Here is a 15,700-nt window from a genome sequence, read left to right on the forward strand (position 1 = left end):
AAACGGTTATGCTGGTGATATAAGCTATACAACTGGCCTTCCTTTGAGCTTGAAGTTTGTAGAACACAATTAATACTTCAAATATTAATCATTATTTCTAACCTTGTCAATGTCTTGACTATATTTTATATTCATTTGATAAATAAGTGTGATTTTTCATGGAAGACACGAAATTGTCTGGGTGATCCCAAACTTTTGAACGGTAGTGTATGTATGTGTGTGTGTGCATGTATGTATGTGTGTGTGTGTGTCGCTCACTGCTGGCTACTTGAACAAAGTGTCATGGCCGCCAGACACACGTCTGAAATATTTATCAGGGTCTTCACAAAAAGATGAAAAATAAGTGAGTTTTCTTTTAACAGCTTCCAGGTTTCAGATTTGATTTCATGTGTGTGTCTATAACGGTCCTCATGTGTGTGTGTCTGTGTATGCCTGTTATGTGTGTGCCTGTATGTGTGTGTCTGTGTGTGTGTGTATGCCTGTATGTGTGTGTATGTGTGTATGCCTGTATGTGTGTGTATGTGTGTGTGTCACACGGCTCAGCACCTCTGTGGACCAGAGTCCACTTGGAGACGGCATCTATAAACTCAAGTGGCCCTCTGTGGATCAGAAGGGGAGGATGGAGTGATGACAGTTCACTGGAGAGCATTTAAATTTATTAGGGAAACAGAAGAATCAACTCAAACAGACTCAGTTGAACACAACATGGCGGCGACACCAGAAGAACTCAAATACAACCTGTGAACCCAGAAGAGGCTCCACCCGTCAGGTGTGGCTCCGGCCTCAGCGGCCGCAGCCGAAGGTGTTGTTCCAGTCCTCGTACAGCTCCAGGTCCTTGGGGGACACGGTGGGCCTCACGGCCTTCAGGGCCTCCTGGAAGTCCTCGTAGAGGATGGGCCTGACCTGCTCGGCGGCGATGGTGGCAATGTCGCCGAGCCGGATGCTGCGGATCGGCCCGAGCGCCGCCTCCCGGCACAGCTGCGTCATGTCGGCGCCGGAGAAGCCCTCGGTGGCGCCCACCACGAGGTCCAGCTGCCGCTCCTCCAGCCGGTTCTTCTCCTGCGCCACGAGGCGCACCACGATCTGCCGCCGCGCCGCCGCCTCCGGCAGCGGGACGTACAGCCGCTTGGCCAGGCGCCGCCGCGCCGCCTCGTCGATCTCCTGCGGCCGGTTGGTGGCGCCCACCACCAGGAGGCGCTCCTCGGCCACCGTGGCCGCCCCGTCCAGCTGCACCAGGAACTCGGTCTTGATGCGGCGCGACGAGTCGTGCTCGCCGTCCGTCCGCTGAGACAGCAGCGAGTCGATCTCGTCGATGAAGATGACGGCGGGCTGGTGGCAGCGGGCGACGGCGAACAGGGCGCGCACCATCTTCTCGCCCTCGCCCACCCACTTGGAGGTGAGCGACGAGGCGCTGATGCTGAAGAAAGTGGCGCCCGACTGGCACGCGATGCATTTGCCGATCAGCGTCTTGCCGGTGCCCGGGGGCCCGAACAGCAGGATGCCTCTGGGGGGGCCGCGGAGCCCCGTGAAGATGTCGGGCCGCAGCATGGGCCACACCACGATCTCCTTGATGATGCTCTTGGCGAAGTCCAGGCCGGCGATGTCGTCCCAGGAGACCTGCGGCCCGTGGTCCATGATCTCGCTCATGATCAGCTCCACGATCCTCGGCTCAAAGTTCTTCAGACGCTCGTCCGGGAGGCGGGGCTCCGGCCCGGAGCTCCGCCCCTCGTCCTCCTCCTCCTCCTGGCGTGGGATCGGTGACACGAACTTTGAGAAGGTCCCGCGGGGCCGGTTGGCGCCCAGAGACTTCTTCAAAGTCGCCGCCATCCCCGGGGCCGGCCCCCTGTGGGGCTGCTGGGACTGTTGTTTATGTTTATCCACGATGAGCTGCTGGTGAGCCGTCTTAAAGGCGCTTCCAGCTCGCGGGTCAGGGCCGGCTTGACCTCCGTGTTGACCCCTGCCTCCATCCACGCCATCGGAGCTGTAAAAGTTCTTCCTCTTAGACGGGTTGGAGGCGGAGGAGGACTGAGGGCTGTGCGTGGCCCCTGAAGGACCAGGGTGCTGCTGCAGAGCACCTGAAGCAGACGGGTGGCCCCCGGCCTGCGGTCGGGCCGGAGGATGACCCGGCCTCCTCCTCTCTAAAGCCACGTCAGGGTAACCGGCGCCGTGGCCGACCCCGGCTGCACATGTGGGGTTGAACAGCGCGGCCTCCGGGCCCTCCGGCCCCACAGATATGTCGGCGTCTCCCGGAGCCACGAGGGCGCCTCCCCCCCCCCCGCCGCCCGCCCGGAGCATCTCCCGCACGCCGGGCAGCGCCGCCGCGCTCTGGGCGGTGAGCGCCGACTCCCAGCGGTCGCTGTGGTTCCTCTGGCTGCGGGCCAGGTGCAGCGCGCCCTCCGCGTAGTTGTTGAGGCCCGTTTGGGGGTCGTCCGAGTCCAGCACCGAGGCGTAGCGCTCCGCGTAGGTGGCGAGCAGCCGGGCCGCGCCGGCCGGAGAGAGCCGGGCGCTCGCCCATGCATACTGAATGGAGAGGACGTGGGCCCGGTAGGCCTCGGCCGTCTGCTCGGGTGTACGGCTGCCAGAGGAAATGTCAAAGGACCTCCGCTGCCACTCGTCCAGGTGTGCTCCGCTCATGCCTGGCCTGCTGCAGCCTGAAGGAGAGGGGACACGAGCATTAAAAATACATGAGCTCAGTAAAAGTACATCATCACTGATCCCGACACGGAACAGCATCTAATAAATGATATCGTGTTATAGGTACAGGCAGCCATGGCGTTAGTCCTGCACACGAGGGCCACAGCTTTTAAAATCCACAACGACACAAGGCCGGTTGTATTTAACCTGAACATGAAACGGGGGTTTCTGCACCGAGCTTCTCCAGGAGCCACAGAGAGCCTCAGTCACGTGATGGACAGCACGACACAGTGTAAACATGTCCAACGCCCTTTAACCGTGAGAACGGATCTCATCTCATGTACGTGGCTCGCTGTAACTCTGACGTTCCCTGATGTGATGTCATTTAACCGACAGGGACCGAGCTCTCAGTGCGCATGACACGCGGTTATAAACGGGTCCAAACTACGGAAAAACCTGCAGCGGACCACGGTACTGAGTAACACTTACTATCGGGGTCCTCTGAGGCTCGACAGGTTTCATCCCGGTTAAGCTGCTGTTTACTTGTTCCCGCCACTTGTTTCTGCTTCAGCTGAACGACTTCCGGTTGCGTCCCAATTCGCTCTCGGGAAAACTTAAACGTCCGTTTCAGAATCGTTTTCACCTCAAGTAGAAAACAGCAGACACGGTTAAATACATTTTATCCGCTTTGGATTTACAACACATTTATTTATGATGACATTATGACAATAATAAAGAGCTACGCTGAGGCAAATAACTTTTTTTAATGTCGGAACGGTGCCTGTAACTTGTCACAACTCGGGAGCGCTGCATTTATCCCCCAGCTCCGCCCGAGAGCTGTTAAATGTGTTAATATGCCGCTTGCTTCACTTTCCACACAACACTTCCATACATTATATACGACGTTACAGTCTTACCCGGAGTGAGAAGCTTTCTGTCGAGGGATTAACTTTATTCTCCGGTATCTACCAGAGACGATGTAGGTTCAACACAAGGGTCCATCCCGCTGACTCGTAGTAAAGGTCCACGACGCCATCTTGTGGCCGAACCCACAACGCGCTTATCATAACGATTGTCGCTTTATTGTGATGCATGCTGGGAAATGTAGTACCAGCTTTATTGAAACTCTTAGGCACCTGACTTTCAACGAAATATATATATTTTTAAAGGATAGCTTTAGATACATTACATTTAGGATAATGTTTTATTTACTTATACGGCGTAAACGACCGATTACAAGATGTATTACTCTTGTTAGTAGTGTTCGGGTGAACTACACTTCCCACAAACGCGGAGCTTTTTGTTGCCGCGGTCGACGGCGGATGACAGCGGCGGCTGAGCTCCGGAGGATCACAGAATACGCCGCCGGCGGGGAAAACAGATGCGTTTGTGCCTCAGTGTGGCTAGCTAACGTCGGGGAGCTAGTTCATATGTTTCACTATTTGATATCACTATCTCGGGTTTGACGGGAGATACCGGAAAAGTTTGCCGAACAGTTATTCGTCGTGGTTCGTTAGCCAAAAGCTCAACCGGAGACCGGACGGGACCAGCCCTGGGAGCCGGCTAGTCACACCCTTGTCTGGGGGGAGAGGACCCGGTCTGCGCAGCAACCTTACGTCGCTGTGCGCCACGTGTGCGACGGTGTGTAATTCAAGCGCACCCCAGACGGAGGGGCTAACGGCTCGTGGATATGACCGACTCATCGGCATGGTGCGGCCGGAGGAGATAACCCCGAACTGTCTGTCAGCCGGGCAGCCTCGCGCCGAGTCCGGTACTCTGACGTCACACCGCGTCCCCCGGGAGCCATGAACAGCCCGATGTTCACGTTCGTCACGCGCGACGACAACAGCTCCGTTTACGCGGAAGTCTCCAAAATCCTCCTCTCGACCGGCCAATGGAAGCGGCTGAAGAGAGACAACCCTCGGTTCAACCTGATGCTCGGCGAGCGCAACCGACTGCCCTTCGGTCGCCTGGGTACGAGCCTCATGGCCCGGGACCCGAGACACGTCCGATGAGACCCATGTTTAAAGCATGTTCAACCCATGTTCAACCCATGTTTAAAGCATGTTCAACCCATGTTTAAAGCATGTTCAACCCATGTTCAACCCATGTTTAAAGCATGTTCAACCCATGTTCAACCCATGTTTATTTCATGTTCAACCCATGTTTAAAGCATGTTTATTTCATGTTTAAAGCATGTTTATTTCATGTTTAAAGCATGTTTATTCCATGTTTATTTCATGTTTAATCCATGTTTATTCCATGTTTATTTCATGTTTAAAGCATGTTTATTTCATGTTTAATCCATGTTTAAAGCATGTTCAACCCATGTTTAAAGCATGTTATAGCATGTTTAACCCATGTTTAAAGCATGTTTATTCTATGTTTAATGCATGTTTATTCCATGTTTAAAGCATGTTTATTCCATGTTTAAAGCATGTTTAATCCATGTTTAATGCATGTCTAATCCATGTTTAATCCATGTCAACAGGTCATGAACCGGGACTGGTGCAGCTGGTGAACTACTACCGAGGAGCAGACAAGCTCTGCAGGAAGGCCTCCCTGGTGAAGTGCGTGTTGTCTTCTTTAACCGACACCTCTGTGTCTGCAGCTGTCACTTCATGTGCATTCATTATTTAAAGTGGCTTTCCGTCAGCTGACCGTATCCCTGCCCTCAGGCTCATAAAGACCAGCCCCGAGCTGTCCGACTCCTGCAACTGGTTCCCAGAGTCCTACATCATCTACCCCACGAACCTCAAGACCCCCGTGGCCCCGGCTGCAAACGGCATCGGCCACCTGAAGAGCCACCCCAAGACGGACGAGCGGGAAGTCTTCCTGGCCTCCTACCACTCGAAGAGGGAGAGCGGGGAGGGCACCGTGTGGATCGCCAAGTCTTCAGCCGGAGCTAAAGGTGAACACCTGCCACCCACGTATCATTGTGATCAATCTAAAAGCTATTTACACTTTTGCGTCGTCCTAAATGATACTACCTTCAATCGAATGGATAACGTACTGTGAAAAACTCCCTTTACACGACCTCCGTGTGGCAGCTGTAATGTGAGTTCCTCCTGGCTACAGGTGCTGGGATCTTGATATCCCACAGCGCCACTCAGCTGCTGGAGTACATCGATAACCAGGGGCAGGTGCACGTCATCCAGAAGTACCTGGAGAAGCCGCTGCTGCTGCAGCCGGGGCAGCGCAAGTTTGACATCAGGCAAGTCTCCACGAGGAGGACAACGTCTCTGCCTTCATACCAGGGAGACGCGTACTGATGTCCAGGGGGCAGTTCCCCCGCTGACTCCAGGGCATCTAAAAATACATGGGGGCACTTTTTGAAACCTGTGAAATAACATTTAACCTTTGTTAAGAAAATAATAAATATACTTATTTATGCTCACAGTATTCAAGATTCAAGATTCAAGATTCAAGATGTTTTATTTGTCACATACACACACAGGGTGTGCAGTGAAATGAAAGTGGCAATGCTCAGCAGGAATGTGCAAGGGCAACAAGTACACACTATTTACAAATAAAAACAACACAATATTTACAGTAAGTGTGTGTGTGTGTGTGTGTGTGTGTGCCTAAGAGGGGCAGTTGTGTGGGTCTATGTGGGGGTCCTGGTGAGGTCGGAGTTCACAATCCTGATGGCCTGAGGAAAGAAACTCCGTCTCAGTCTCTCTGTTCTTGCAGCGTGACTACGGAGGCGCCTGCCTGACCGCAGCAGCTGAAACAGTCTGTTGTTGGGGTGGTGAGGATCCTTCATGATCCTGCCGGCTCTGGTTCTGCACCTCCTGGTGTACAAGTCCTGCAGGGTGGGGAGTGTAGTTCCAATAGTGCGTTCAGCCGAACGCACTACTCTCTGCAGAGCCTTCCTGTCCTGAGCGGAGCAGTTGCCAAACCAGGCTGTGATGCTTCCTGTCAGGACGCTCTCTACAGCTCCAGAGTAGAAGGACTGAAGGATCCTCTGGGAAACTTTAAATTTCCTCAGCAGCCTGAGGTGGTAGAGGCGCTGCCTTGCCTTTCTCACCAGAGTGTCTGTGTTTGTTGACCATGTCAGATCCTCGGTGATGTGGACTCCCAGGTATTTATACCCGCTCACCCTCTCCACAGTAGTCCCGTTAATCCCCAGTGGTGAGTACGTCCTCTGTTGTTGTGCCCTCCTAAAGTCCACAATCAGCTCCTTAGTTTTGGTGACATTCATGATGAGGCTGTTGTCCTGGCACCAGAGTGACAGATCAGCAACTTCCTCCAGGTAGGCCTTCTCGTCGTTGTCGGAGATCAGGCCCACCACCACTGTGTCATCCGCAAACTTGATGATGGTGTTGAGCTGAACCTGGCCACACAGTCATGTGTGTACAGGGAGTACAGTAGGGGCTGAGGACGCAACCCTGGGGGATCCTGTGTTCAGGGTGAGGGATTTGGAGGTGTGTCTGCCCACCCTGACCACCTGTGGCCTGGCGGTCAGGAAGTCCAGGATCCAAGCACACAGGGGTGAGTTCAGTCCCAGCTCAGTCAGCTTGCCGGCCAGTCTGGAGGGACTATGGTGTTGAAAGCTGAACTATAATCAATGAACAGCAGTCTCACATAGCCCCCTCTGGCTGTCCAGATGAGAGAGTGTGGTGTGCAGTACCTGGGAGACAGCATCATCCGTGGATCTGTTTGGGCGATAAGCAAACTGCAGCGGGTCCATGGAGGAAGGGAGGAAGGCGCAGATGTAGTCCTTTATCAGCCTCTCAAAGCATTTCATGACCACCGAGGTGAGGGCCACCGGTCGGTAGTCATTCATACATGCTGGAGAAGCATTCTTGGGCACAGGGACAATAGTGGATCTCTTGAAGCAACTGTCATAAAAATGGCAATAATAAGACTATTAGACAATAATAAGACTATTAGACAATAATAAGACCATTAGACACTAGTCTACAGATTCAAAGTGTTTCTTAGATTTCATGAACAAAAAACAAACAAAACATAAATCAGATTATCATATTCAATTTAATCTGATTTCTTTGTGGTTATTTATTTTTATTCCATTTTTTTTGAACAACTAACAATTCTAACTTTTTTTTATAACTCAAAATTATATTTATTTAAATAATATTTCAAGTCAGTGAAATATGATTATTATATTTAATATAAATATATTATATTTCATATTTTTGTCTGTCTCTCCAAACTCTACGACTGAAAAATGTCAATTACAATCTCCTAGATGTGAAAGTCTGTAAAATATATTCTCATATATTTAGTGTGTACCTTCCTAGTACAGGCAGTACACACACAACAAAGAACAACAACAACAAAACAACATAACATTATCATAGTTCTAGAGGGAGTTGAGGGGCATGTGTTGCCCCTCCTCGTGACATCAGGGGCAACATTACATTTCTTCGGGGCAGCTTTGCCCCGGTGTGTTTCCACTGCTGCCTGACGCTGTTATCATGTTATTATGTTATCATGTTAATATGTTATTATGCGATGCCTCTTAGGAGCTGGGTGCTCGTGGACCATCAGTACAACATCTACTTGTACCGGGAGGGCGTTCTGCGGACGTCCTCCGAGCCCTACGACAGCTCCGACCTGCAGGACATGACCAGCCACCTGACCAACCACTGCATCCAGAAGGAGCACTCGCACAACTACGGCCGCTACGAGGACGGCAACGAGATGTTCTTCGACGAGTTCCGGCTGTACCTGCTGAACACTCACAACGTCACGCTGGAGGCCTCCGTGCTGCCGCAGATCAAGCACATCATAAAGTAGGTCCTCCTGGGTCTCGCTGCCCCGGATATCGATCTGATGCAACAGAAAGAATCGCAGTGAAACATGGAATACTTAACGTCTCTTCCTGGTCATCGTACTCTAACTACTAGCACATCTGTCTGTCCCCAAACTCTACACTGAACAGTGTCAAGTCAAATCTGTCCTGGATGTGAAATCTTATTTTATCTCTAGCGGTGTGTGCCTGGAGATATTCTCTTTGTCTTAATCTGCAATCTGAGTGAGAATGAAGCTTCTCGCGGCTGTGTTCTAAGATGTAGTTGAGCTGTTTGTCCAGCAGGGGTCAGGAGATGTTTCTTCCTTCTGCGTTTCACAGGAGCTGTCTGTCCTGCATTGAGTCCACGATCAGCACCAAGCACCTGTCCTACCAGAGCTTCCAACTCTTCGGCTTCGACTTCATGGTGGACGAGAGCTTCAAAGTCTGGCTGATCGAGATCAACGGAGCTCCGGCCTGCGCTCAGTGAGTACCGCCCAGCGGCTCGCCTGAGGTTACCCTTCAGCTCCTGTGTTTCACTCAGGAGCCTCACAGCCTGAGCTCAGGCTCCTTTCTATGGCCGTACTATGACCTCACTATGGACTTAATATGACCTTATTATGACCTCACTATGACCGTACAATGACCATACTATGACCTCACTATGGCCTTAATATGGCCGTACTATGACCTCACTATGGCCTTACAGGGCTCCAGACTAACTTTTTTAACTAGGAGCACAGTCGCTCCTAACTTAAAATGTTAGGGGCGCAAGCAGAAAATTTAGGGGCGCACTTTTTCCTGGGTCAAAATGGGTCTTGGGTGGTCCCAAAAATTTTTTTTGCGCGCTACGTGCGCACCTTCTATTCATGCAGTCGAGCTATTGAGTGCGTGATCAGCAGCTGGCCGCTCTGCCGTGATACGCGCACACAGGTGAGCACACCTCCTTGAAACATACTATTGAGAACATATTCGCTGACATGAACCTGATGAACACAGTTGTTTTGTTTTTTCAACGCTGACTTTTGTTTGCCTTAGGCGCTCGGGATTTGTCATAGGCGCTCGGGCAAACGGCTTAGGCGCGCGCCCAAATTTTCTCTGCAGGAAAAACCCTGACACACTATAAATCGACTTGCAAAGTTTTCCCATCATTTTTACTGTATTACTGATAAATAATTTGACAATATACAATCTTATGCCTGTTTGCCTTCATGAACTGCAAAACATTCACAACAGAGAACTCTTCAGAAGTTACTGTATTGAGTTTAAACATATTTGAAGAAAACATACCTTGAGCATGTGCATGTTGCACTTGATGTAGCCAATCAAAACATTTGTTGGTTTCTAGAGATGCACCGATCAGGTTTTGGTGCGATCACCGATCACTGAAATCAGTATCTGCGATCACCGATAATACCGATCACCGATCACTGAAATCAGTATCTGCCGATCCGATAATACCAATCACCGATCACGGTGTTGATTGAAGCATTCTATTTATTGTGTAGCATTATTGCCTAGGACTATGAGGAAATACATATATAAAGCAACTCAAACATTAAAGAAATTACCGATTTCTTTAAACATTTAGAACTTTACTTTGAAAAATTTCCTAATTGATACATTAAAATTGTTTGATTGCTGTTGTAGGATTTCAGATATGTATGGAACACATCTGCATCATTCATTTCCTGGAACTCTTGGAAATCTATATACAGGACTTTTCTTAACATACAAAAGACTGACTAATTTTATAAACTCTTCCTTGGTACAGTAAACATTTTTAATGTTAGCATAATTTAAGCTAAATCTCAGAAACTATCTATAAAGATACAACATCAGTTCATTGTTTACTTTTATATGTTAGTGTATGATTTGTCGACATCTTATTTTGATAAACGGATGTTGTTTCACGTGGTTCTTTCCGCTAACTTTGCAAAACCGGATGTTGTCACTTAAATCCTTCCGCTAACGTTATCAAAATCCTCGCGCGCTCCCGATCGAATGCGTTTACCGTGAGCATCAGTCTGTAGGGGCAGACATGTGAGAGTCGGCTGAGTCGACCCAGAGATTCAACTCGGGGGACGGGGACGCCGCTCGGTGGTGAGGATCCCCTCTGACCTCTGACCTCTCACTCTGCGGCCCTCGCCCTCGTTGTGTCTCCGTTGCGGTGCGCCTCTTTTCACACATTAGCCCCCCCCCCTCTCACACACAGGCCAGCCTTCTTCTTCTTCGGTTTTCGTCTCCTTTCTTCTTCTTCTGGAGTTAATGTCGGTTAGCAAACCAGTCATTCAGGCATTACCGCTAACTATAGTGGGCTGAAGTGTAGAACAAGTTTGTAAACAACAAAAATATTTAATAACAAAAAAAAGAAATCTGCTAATTTACTGGTCGCGCATGCGCGAGTTGATGAAAAATTTACTCGCACTGTGTCTAATTTTAGGCGCAAAATGCGACCATTTGGTCGCAGTCTGGAGCCCTGCCTTAATATGACCTTACTATGACCTCACTATGGCCTTATTATGACCTCACTATGGCCTTAATATGACCTTACTATGACCTCACTATGGCCTTATTATGACCTCACTATGGCCTTAATATGACCTCACTATGGCCTTAATATGACCTCACTATGGCCTTAATATGACCTTATTATGGCCTTATTATGACCTTATTATGACCTCACTATGGCCTTATTATGACCTCACTATGGCCTTAATATGACCTTATTATGACCTCACTATGGCCTTAATATGACCTTACTATGACCTCACTATGGCCTTAATATGACCTTAATATGACCTTACTATGACCTCACTATGGCCTTATTATGACCTCACTATGGCCTTAATATGACCTTATTATGACCTCACTGTGGCTTTAATATGACCTTATTATGACCTCACTATGGCCTTAATATGACCTTATTATGACCTCACTATGGCCTTATTATGACCTCACTATGGCCTTAATATGACCTTATTATGACCTCACTATGACCGTACTATGACCTCACTATGGCCTTATTATGACCTCACTATGACCATACTACGACCTCACTATGGCCTTAATATGACCTTATTATGACCTTAATATGACCTTACTATGACCTCACTATGGCCTTATTATGACCTCACTGGCCTTAATATGACATTATTATGACCTCACTATGGCTTTAATATGACCTTACTATGACCTCACTATGGCCTTATTATGACCTCACTATGGCCTTAATATGACCTTACTATGACCTCACTATGGCCTTAATATGACCTTATTATGACCTCACTATGGCCTTAATATGACCTTATTATGACCTCACTATGGCCTTAATATGACCTCACTATGGCCTTAATATGACCTTATTATGACCTCACTATGACCGTACTATGACCTTATTATGACCTCACTGGCCTTACTATGGCCTTATTATGACCGTACTATGACCTCACTATGACCGTACTATGACCTCACTATGACCGTACTATGACCTCACTATGGCCGTACTATGACCTCACTATGACCGTACTATGACCTCACTATGACCGTACTATGACCTCACTATGACCATACTATGGCCGTACTATGGCCTCACTATGACCATACTATGACCTCACTATGACCATACTATGGCCGTACTATGACCTCACTATGACATCACTATGACCATACTATGGCCTCACTATGACCATACTATGACCTCACTATGACCATACTATGGCCGTACTATGGCCTCACTATGACCATACTATGACCTCACTATGACCGTACTATGACCTCACTATGACCGTACTATGACCTCACTATGACCATACTATGACCTCACTATGACCATACTATGGCCGTACTATGGCCTCACTATGACCATACTATGACCTCACTATGACCTCACTATGACCGTACTATGACCTCACTATGACCATACTATGACCTCACTATGACCATACTATGGCCGTACTATGACCTCACTATGACCGTACTATGACCTCACTATGACCGTACTATGACCATACTATGACCTCACTATGGCCTTAATATGACCTCACTATGGCCTTAATATGACCTTTCTATGACCTTACTATCATCTTACTCAGGCCATTGGTCCACATGTGTGAACTCCTGTTATATCATCGTTTTGAAAACATTCTCATTGCTTCAGTCTCGATCCTCGTGAACCTTTGACCTTTCAATGTGAACATGTCACGGTACCCCCCCCCCCCCCCCCCCGCTCCAGGAAGCTGTACCCGGAGCTGTGCCAAGGCATCGTGGACGTGGCCGTCTCCAGCGTGTTCACCCTGAGCGGCGACTCCTCCTCCTCCTCGTCTTCCTCTTACTCTTCCTCCCCGTCCTCCAGCTCCAGCTTCAGCACCACCACCAGCTCCTCCTGCTCCTCCCCCAAGCTGAGGGGGCCTCTCAACGTGGGCCCCTTCACTCGGCTGTAAGCGCCTTCTCCGTCCCGCTCGGCCCTCGGTCCTGACCCGAGGGGTCCGGAGCCGGGGAGCGAGTCCTTCTTCCCGCAGGCCGTCGCCGAGCCTCAGAACGGACCTCCTGGTCCCGAAGGTCCCCGACGAGGAGAACCCCGACCCGAGGACAGAGTCCACCGCCGACTGTAGTGCCTTACATGTGCGGCCTCGCTCCCCGGGACTCGTCCCTTCAGCCTTTGCACTGCTGCCGGTCCCTGAGGTCGCGACCCGTCCACAGGAGTCACCTCGGAACCAAACACTCGGCTTCTGAGAGCATCCTGAATGTTTGTAATTCTGAAAGCTGTTTTTCTCATCGGATATGATTTTATTATTATTCTTTTATTGTTGTTGTTTTTTATTGCAGCTTGTCTGCAGCCATCTGTTACCCGGAGTTTCATTTAGTGAAGTCAACAGTTTAAAACCTAAAAAGACTCAAACACAAACCTGACTGGAGGTTTTCCTTGAGATCAACGTTCCTCTGACGCATTGAGACAATCATGTCCTACCACGTGTCCCTGACCTCTGACCTCTCCCGGCAGAGGGTACCACGCGTCCCTGACCTCTGACCTCTCCCGGCAGAGGGTACCACGCGTCCCTGACCTCTGACCTCTCCCGGCAGAGGGTACCACTCGTCCCTGACCTCTGACCTCTCCCTGCAGAGAACTCCTCACAAAGTCCTCCAGCTGATGGTGTGTTCAGGTTGTGCTTGTCATGTGAAGCATGTGCTTGTGAAAGCATGCAGTAGGATCCTCATTTAAGCCCCTCCCCCCAACATGTGACCTCCTGTAAGAAGAGCTGCCCCCCCCATGTCTGTCTCACTTCTGCCGTCTGAACAAGAGGATTAGAGTCCATAAATCTGGATTATTAATCTGAACCGTCGTGATGAAGGTTGAGAAGACGCCGAACTGACGGAGGAGTGACGAGCCCCACCAAAGAGAAGAGGCTCTTCATCGCTCTTCTTCACGCACTGTTGGATTCTCATTCAGTTGAAATGCTTCACGCCACTTGTCCTTTGATGTCTTTGTAAATAGAGACATGGGACCTGGATGTTGGACGGCTGAGCGTTGAACTCCAGCTCGTTCAGAACGAAATCATCGTTGTGAAGTTGTGAGGAAGAACCTCCTCTTCCTCCCCTCGTGACGACGTGGGAGTGAAGAACACCCAGCGGCGCGCTGCAGGTTTTAAACGTGGTGTGTTCTGGTAGATAAAGGAAGTGACGGAGTTATAGAGCAGTATATATATATTTATATATATATATTAATACTTTTATAATATATGTTTATATATAAATATTTATAGTCATGTATATGTGTATATGTATGTATATAAATATTTATAGTTATATATATGTATATAAATAAATATTTATAGTTATATGTATATAAATCTATTTATATATATGAATATTTATATATGAATTAGGGCTGGGCAACGATTTTTTTTTTTTAATCGCGATTAATCGCATGATTTCCCTGATTAATCACGATTAATCGCATTTGTATACGCAAAATCCAATAATTAATTCAAAAGTAGTGTATAGCGCACTTCTATTTTAAATGTTCTGCCATATGAACTAAAGTGCCATAAAATCTGTCAGGACATTGTCCAACGCAGTGATGCAGAGACACTGAGTGATGTCCAGTCGTCCCCATGAGAGCAACAGGGTGCACGTTGTAAAGCTGTCCTCTCCTTTTCATATAACTGGTGTATTCTCCGTGTGACGTGTGTCTTGAGGGCGTCTCATACCTGCCGTCATTTGTTGAGATTCTCAAAATGTTTCTCAGACCGACGTCTTCCACAATCCTAACCGGCCTGCAGTAGCTCTCCACTTCGCTGTGGCGTTGGTTCTCTTCTCTTGGTTGATCTCCTCCCTGCAGTCTGTAGCTCTCCACTTCGCTGAGGCGTTGGTTCTCTTCTCTTGGTTGATCTCCCTGCAGCGTCGTCTGCCGAAGCCTCGCTCCACTGTGTGTTTGTTGTATGATTTGCTGGCATCAACGATGTGTTTAGCATTTAAATGATATTTAAGACTGGAAGTCCTCCGGTGATAAGACGATTCATTCAAGATTCAAGATTCAAGATGTTTTATTTGTCACATACACACACAGGGTGTGCAGTGAAATGAAAGTGGCAATGCTCAGCAGGAATGTGCAAGGGCAACAAGTACACACTATTTACAAATAAAAAACAACACAATATTTACAGTAAGTGTGTGTGTGTGTGTGTGTGCCTAAGAGGGGCAGTTGTGTGGGTCTATGTGGGGGTCCTGGTGAGGTCGGAGTTCACAGTCCTGATGGCCTGAGGAAAGAAACTCCGTCTCAGTCTCTCTGTTCTTGCAGCGTGACTACGGAGGCGCCTGCCTGACCGCAGCAGCTGAAACAGTCTGTTGTTGGGGTGGTGAGGATCCTTCATGATCCTGCCGGCTCTGGTTCTGCACCTCCTGGTGTACAAGTCCTGCAGGGTGGGAGTGTAGTTCAATAGTGCGCTCAGCCGAACGCACTACTCTCTGCAGAGCCTTCCTGTCCTGAGCGGAGCAGTTGCCAAACCAGGCTGTGATGCTTCCTGTCAGGACGCTCTCTACAGCTCCAGAGTAGAAGGACTGAAGGATCCTCTGGGAAACTTTAAATTTCCTCAGCTGCCTGAGGTGGTAGAGGCGCTGCCTTGCCTTTCTCACCAGAGTGTCTGTGTTTGTTGACCATGTCAGATCCTCGGTGATGTGGACTCCCAGGTATTTATACCCGCTCACCCTCTCCACAGTAGTCCCGTTAATCCCCAGTGGTTCATCTTGGCAGTGTTACATATGACTTTGTTTCTGTCGACTCCGCCGTCTTTAAGAACTTTAAATTGA

At 49.1% G+C, this 15,700-nt stretch overlaps 2 protein-coding genes across 2 annotated transcripts; one reads left to right on the forward strand and one right to left on the reverse strand.

The window, feature by feature from the left end:
• Nucleotides 1–639: 639 nt before the first annotated feature.
• Nucleotides 640–3,658, reverse strand: fignl1 (fidgetin-like 1). Its single transcript, XM_056434837.1, has 3 exons — nucleotides 3,552–3,658; nucleotides 3,124–3,277; nucleotides 640–2,651 (listed from the first exon to the last, which is right to left on the reverse strand). Exon 3 carries the CDS (start codon nucleotides 2,632–2,634, stop codon nucleotides 784–786), a length of 1,851 nt encoding a protein of 616 aa, XP_056290812.1. The 5' UTR covers nucleotides 2,635–2,651; nucleotides 3,124–3,277; nucleotides 3,552–3,658; the 3' UTR covers nucleotides 640–783.
• A 288-nt stretch (nucleotides 3,659–3,946) lies between these two features.
• Nucleotides 3,947–15,060, forward strand: ttl (tubulin tyrosine ligase). Its single transcript, XM_056434844.1, has 7 exons — nucleotides 3,947–4,608; nucleotides 5,126–5,204; nucleotides 5,313–5,545; nucleotides 5,713–5,848; nucleotides 8,127–8,396; nucleotides 8,735–8,878; nucleotides 12,627–15,060. Exons 1-7 carry the CDS (start codon nucleotides 4,440–4,442, stop codon nucleotides 12,832–12,834), a joined length of 1,239 nt encoding a protein of 412 aa, XP_056290819.1. The 5' UTR covers nucleotides 3,947–4,439; the 3' UTR covers nucleotides 12,835–15,060.
• Nucleotides 15,061–15,700: the final 640 nt, after the last annotated feature.

The sequence above is a fragment of the Pseudoliparis swirei genome, chromosome 17 (genome assembly GCF_029220125.1).
Source record: "Pseudoliparis swirei isolate HS2019 ecotype Mariana Trench chromosome 17, NWPU_hadal_v1, whole genome shotgun sequence".
In the NCBI taxonomy this organism is placed as follows: Eukaryota; Metazoa; Chordata; class Actinopteri; order Perciformes; family Liparidae; genus Pseudoliparis; species Pseudoliparis swirei.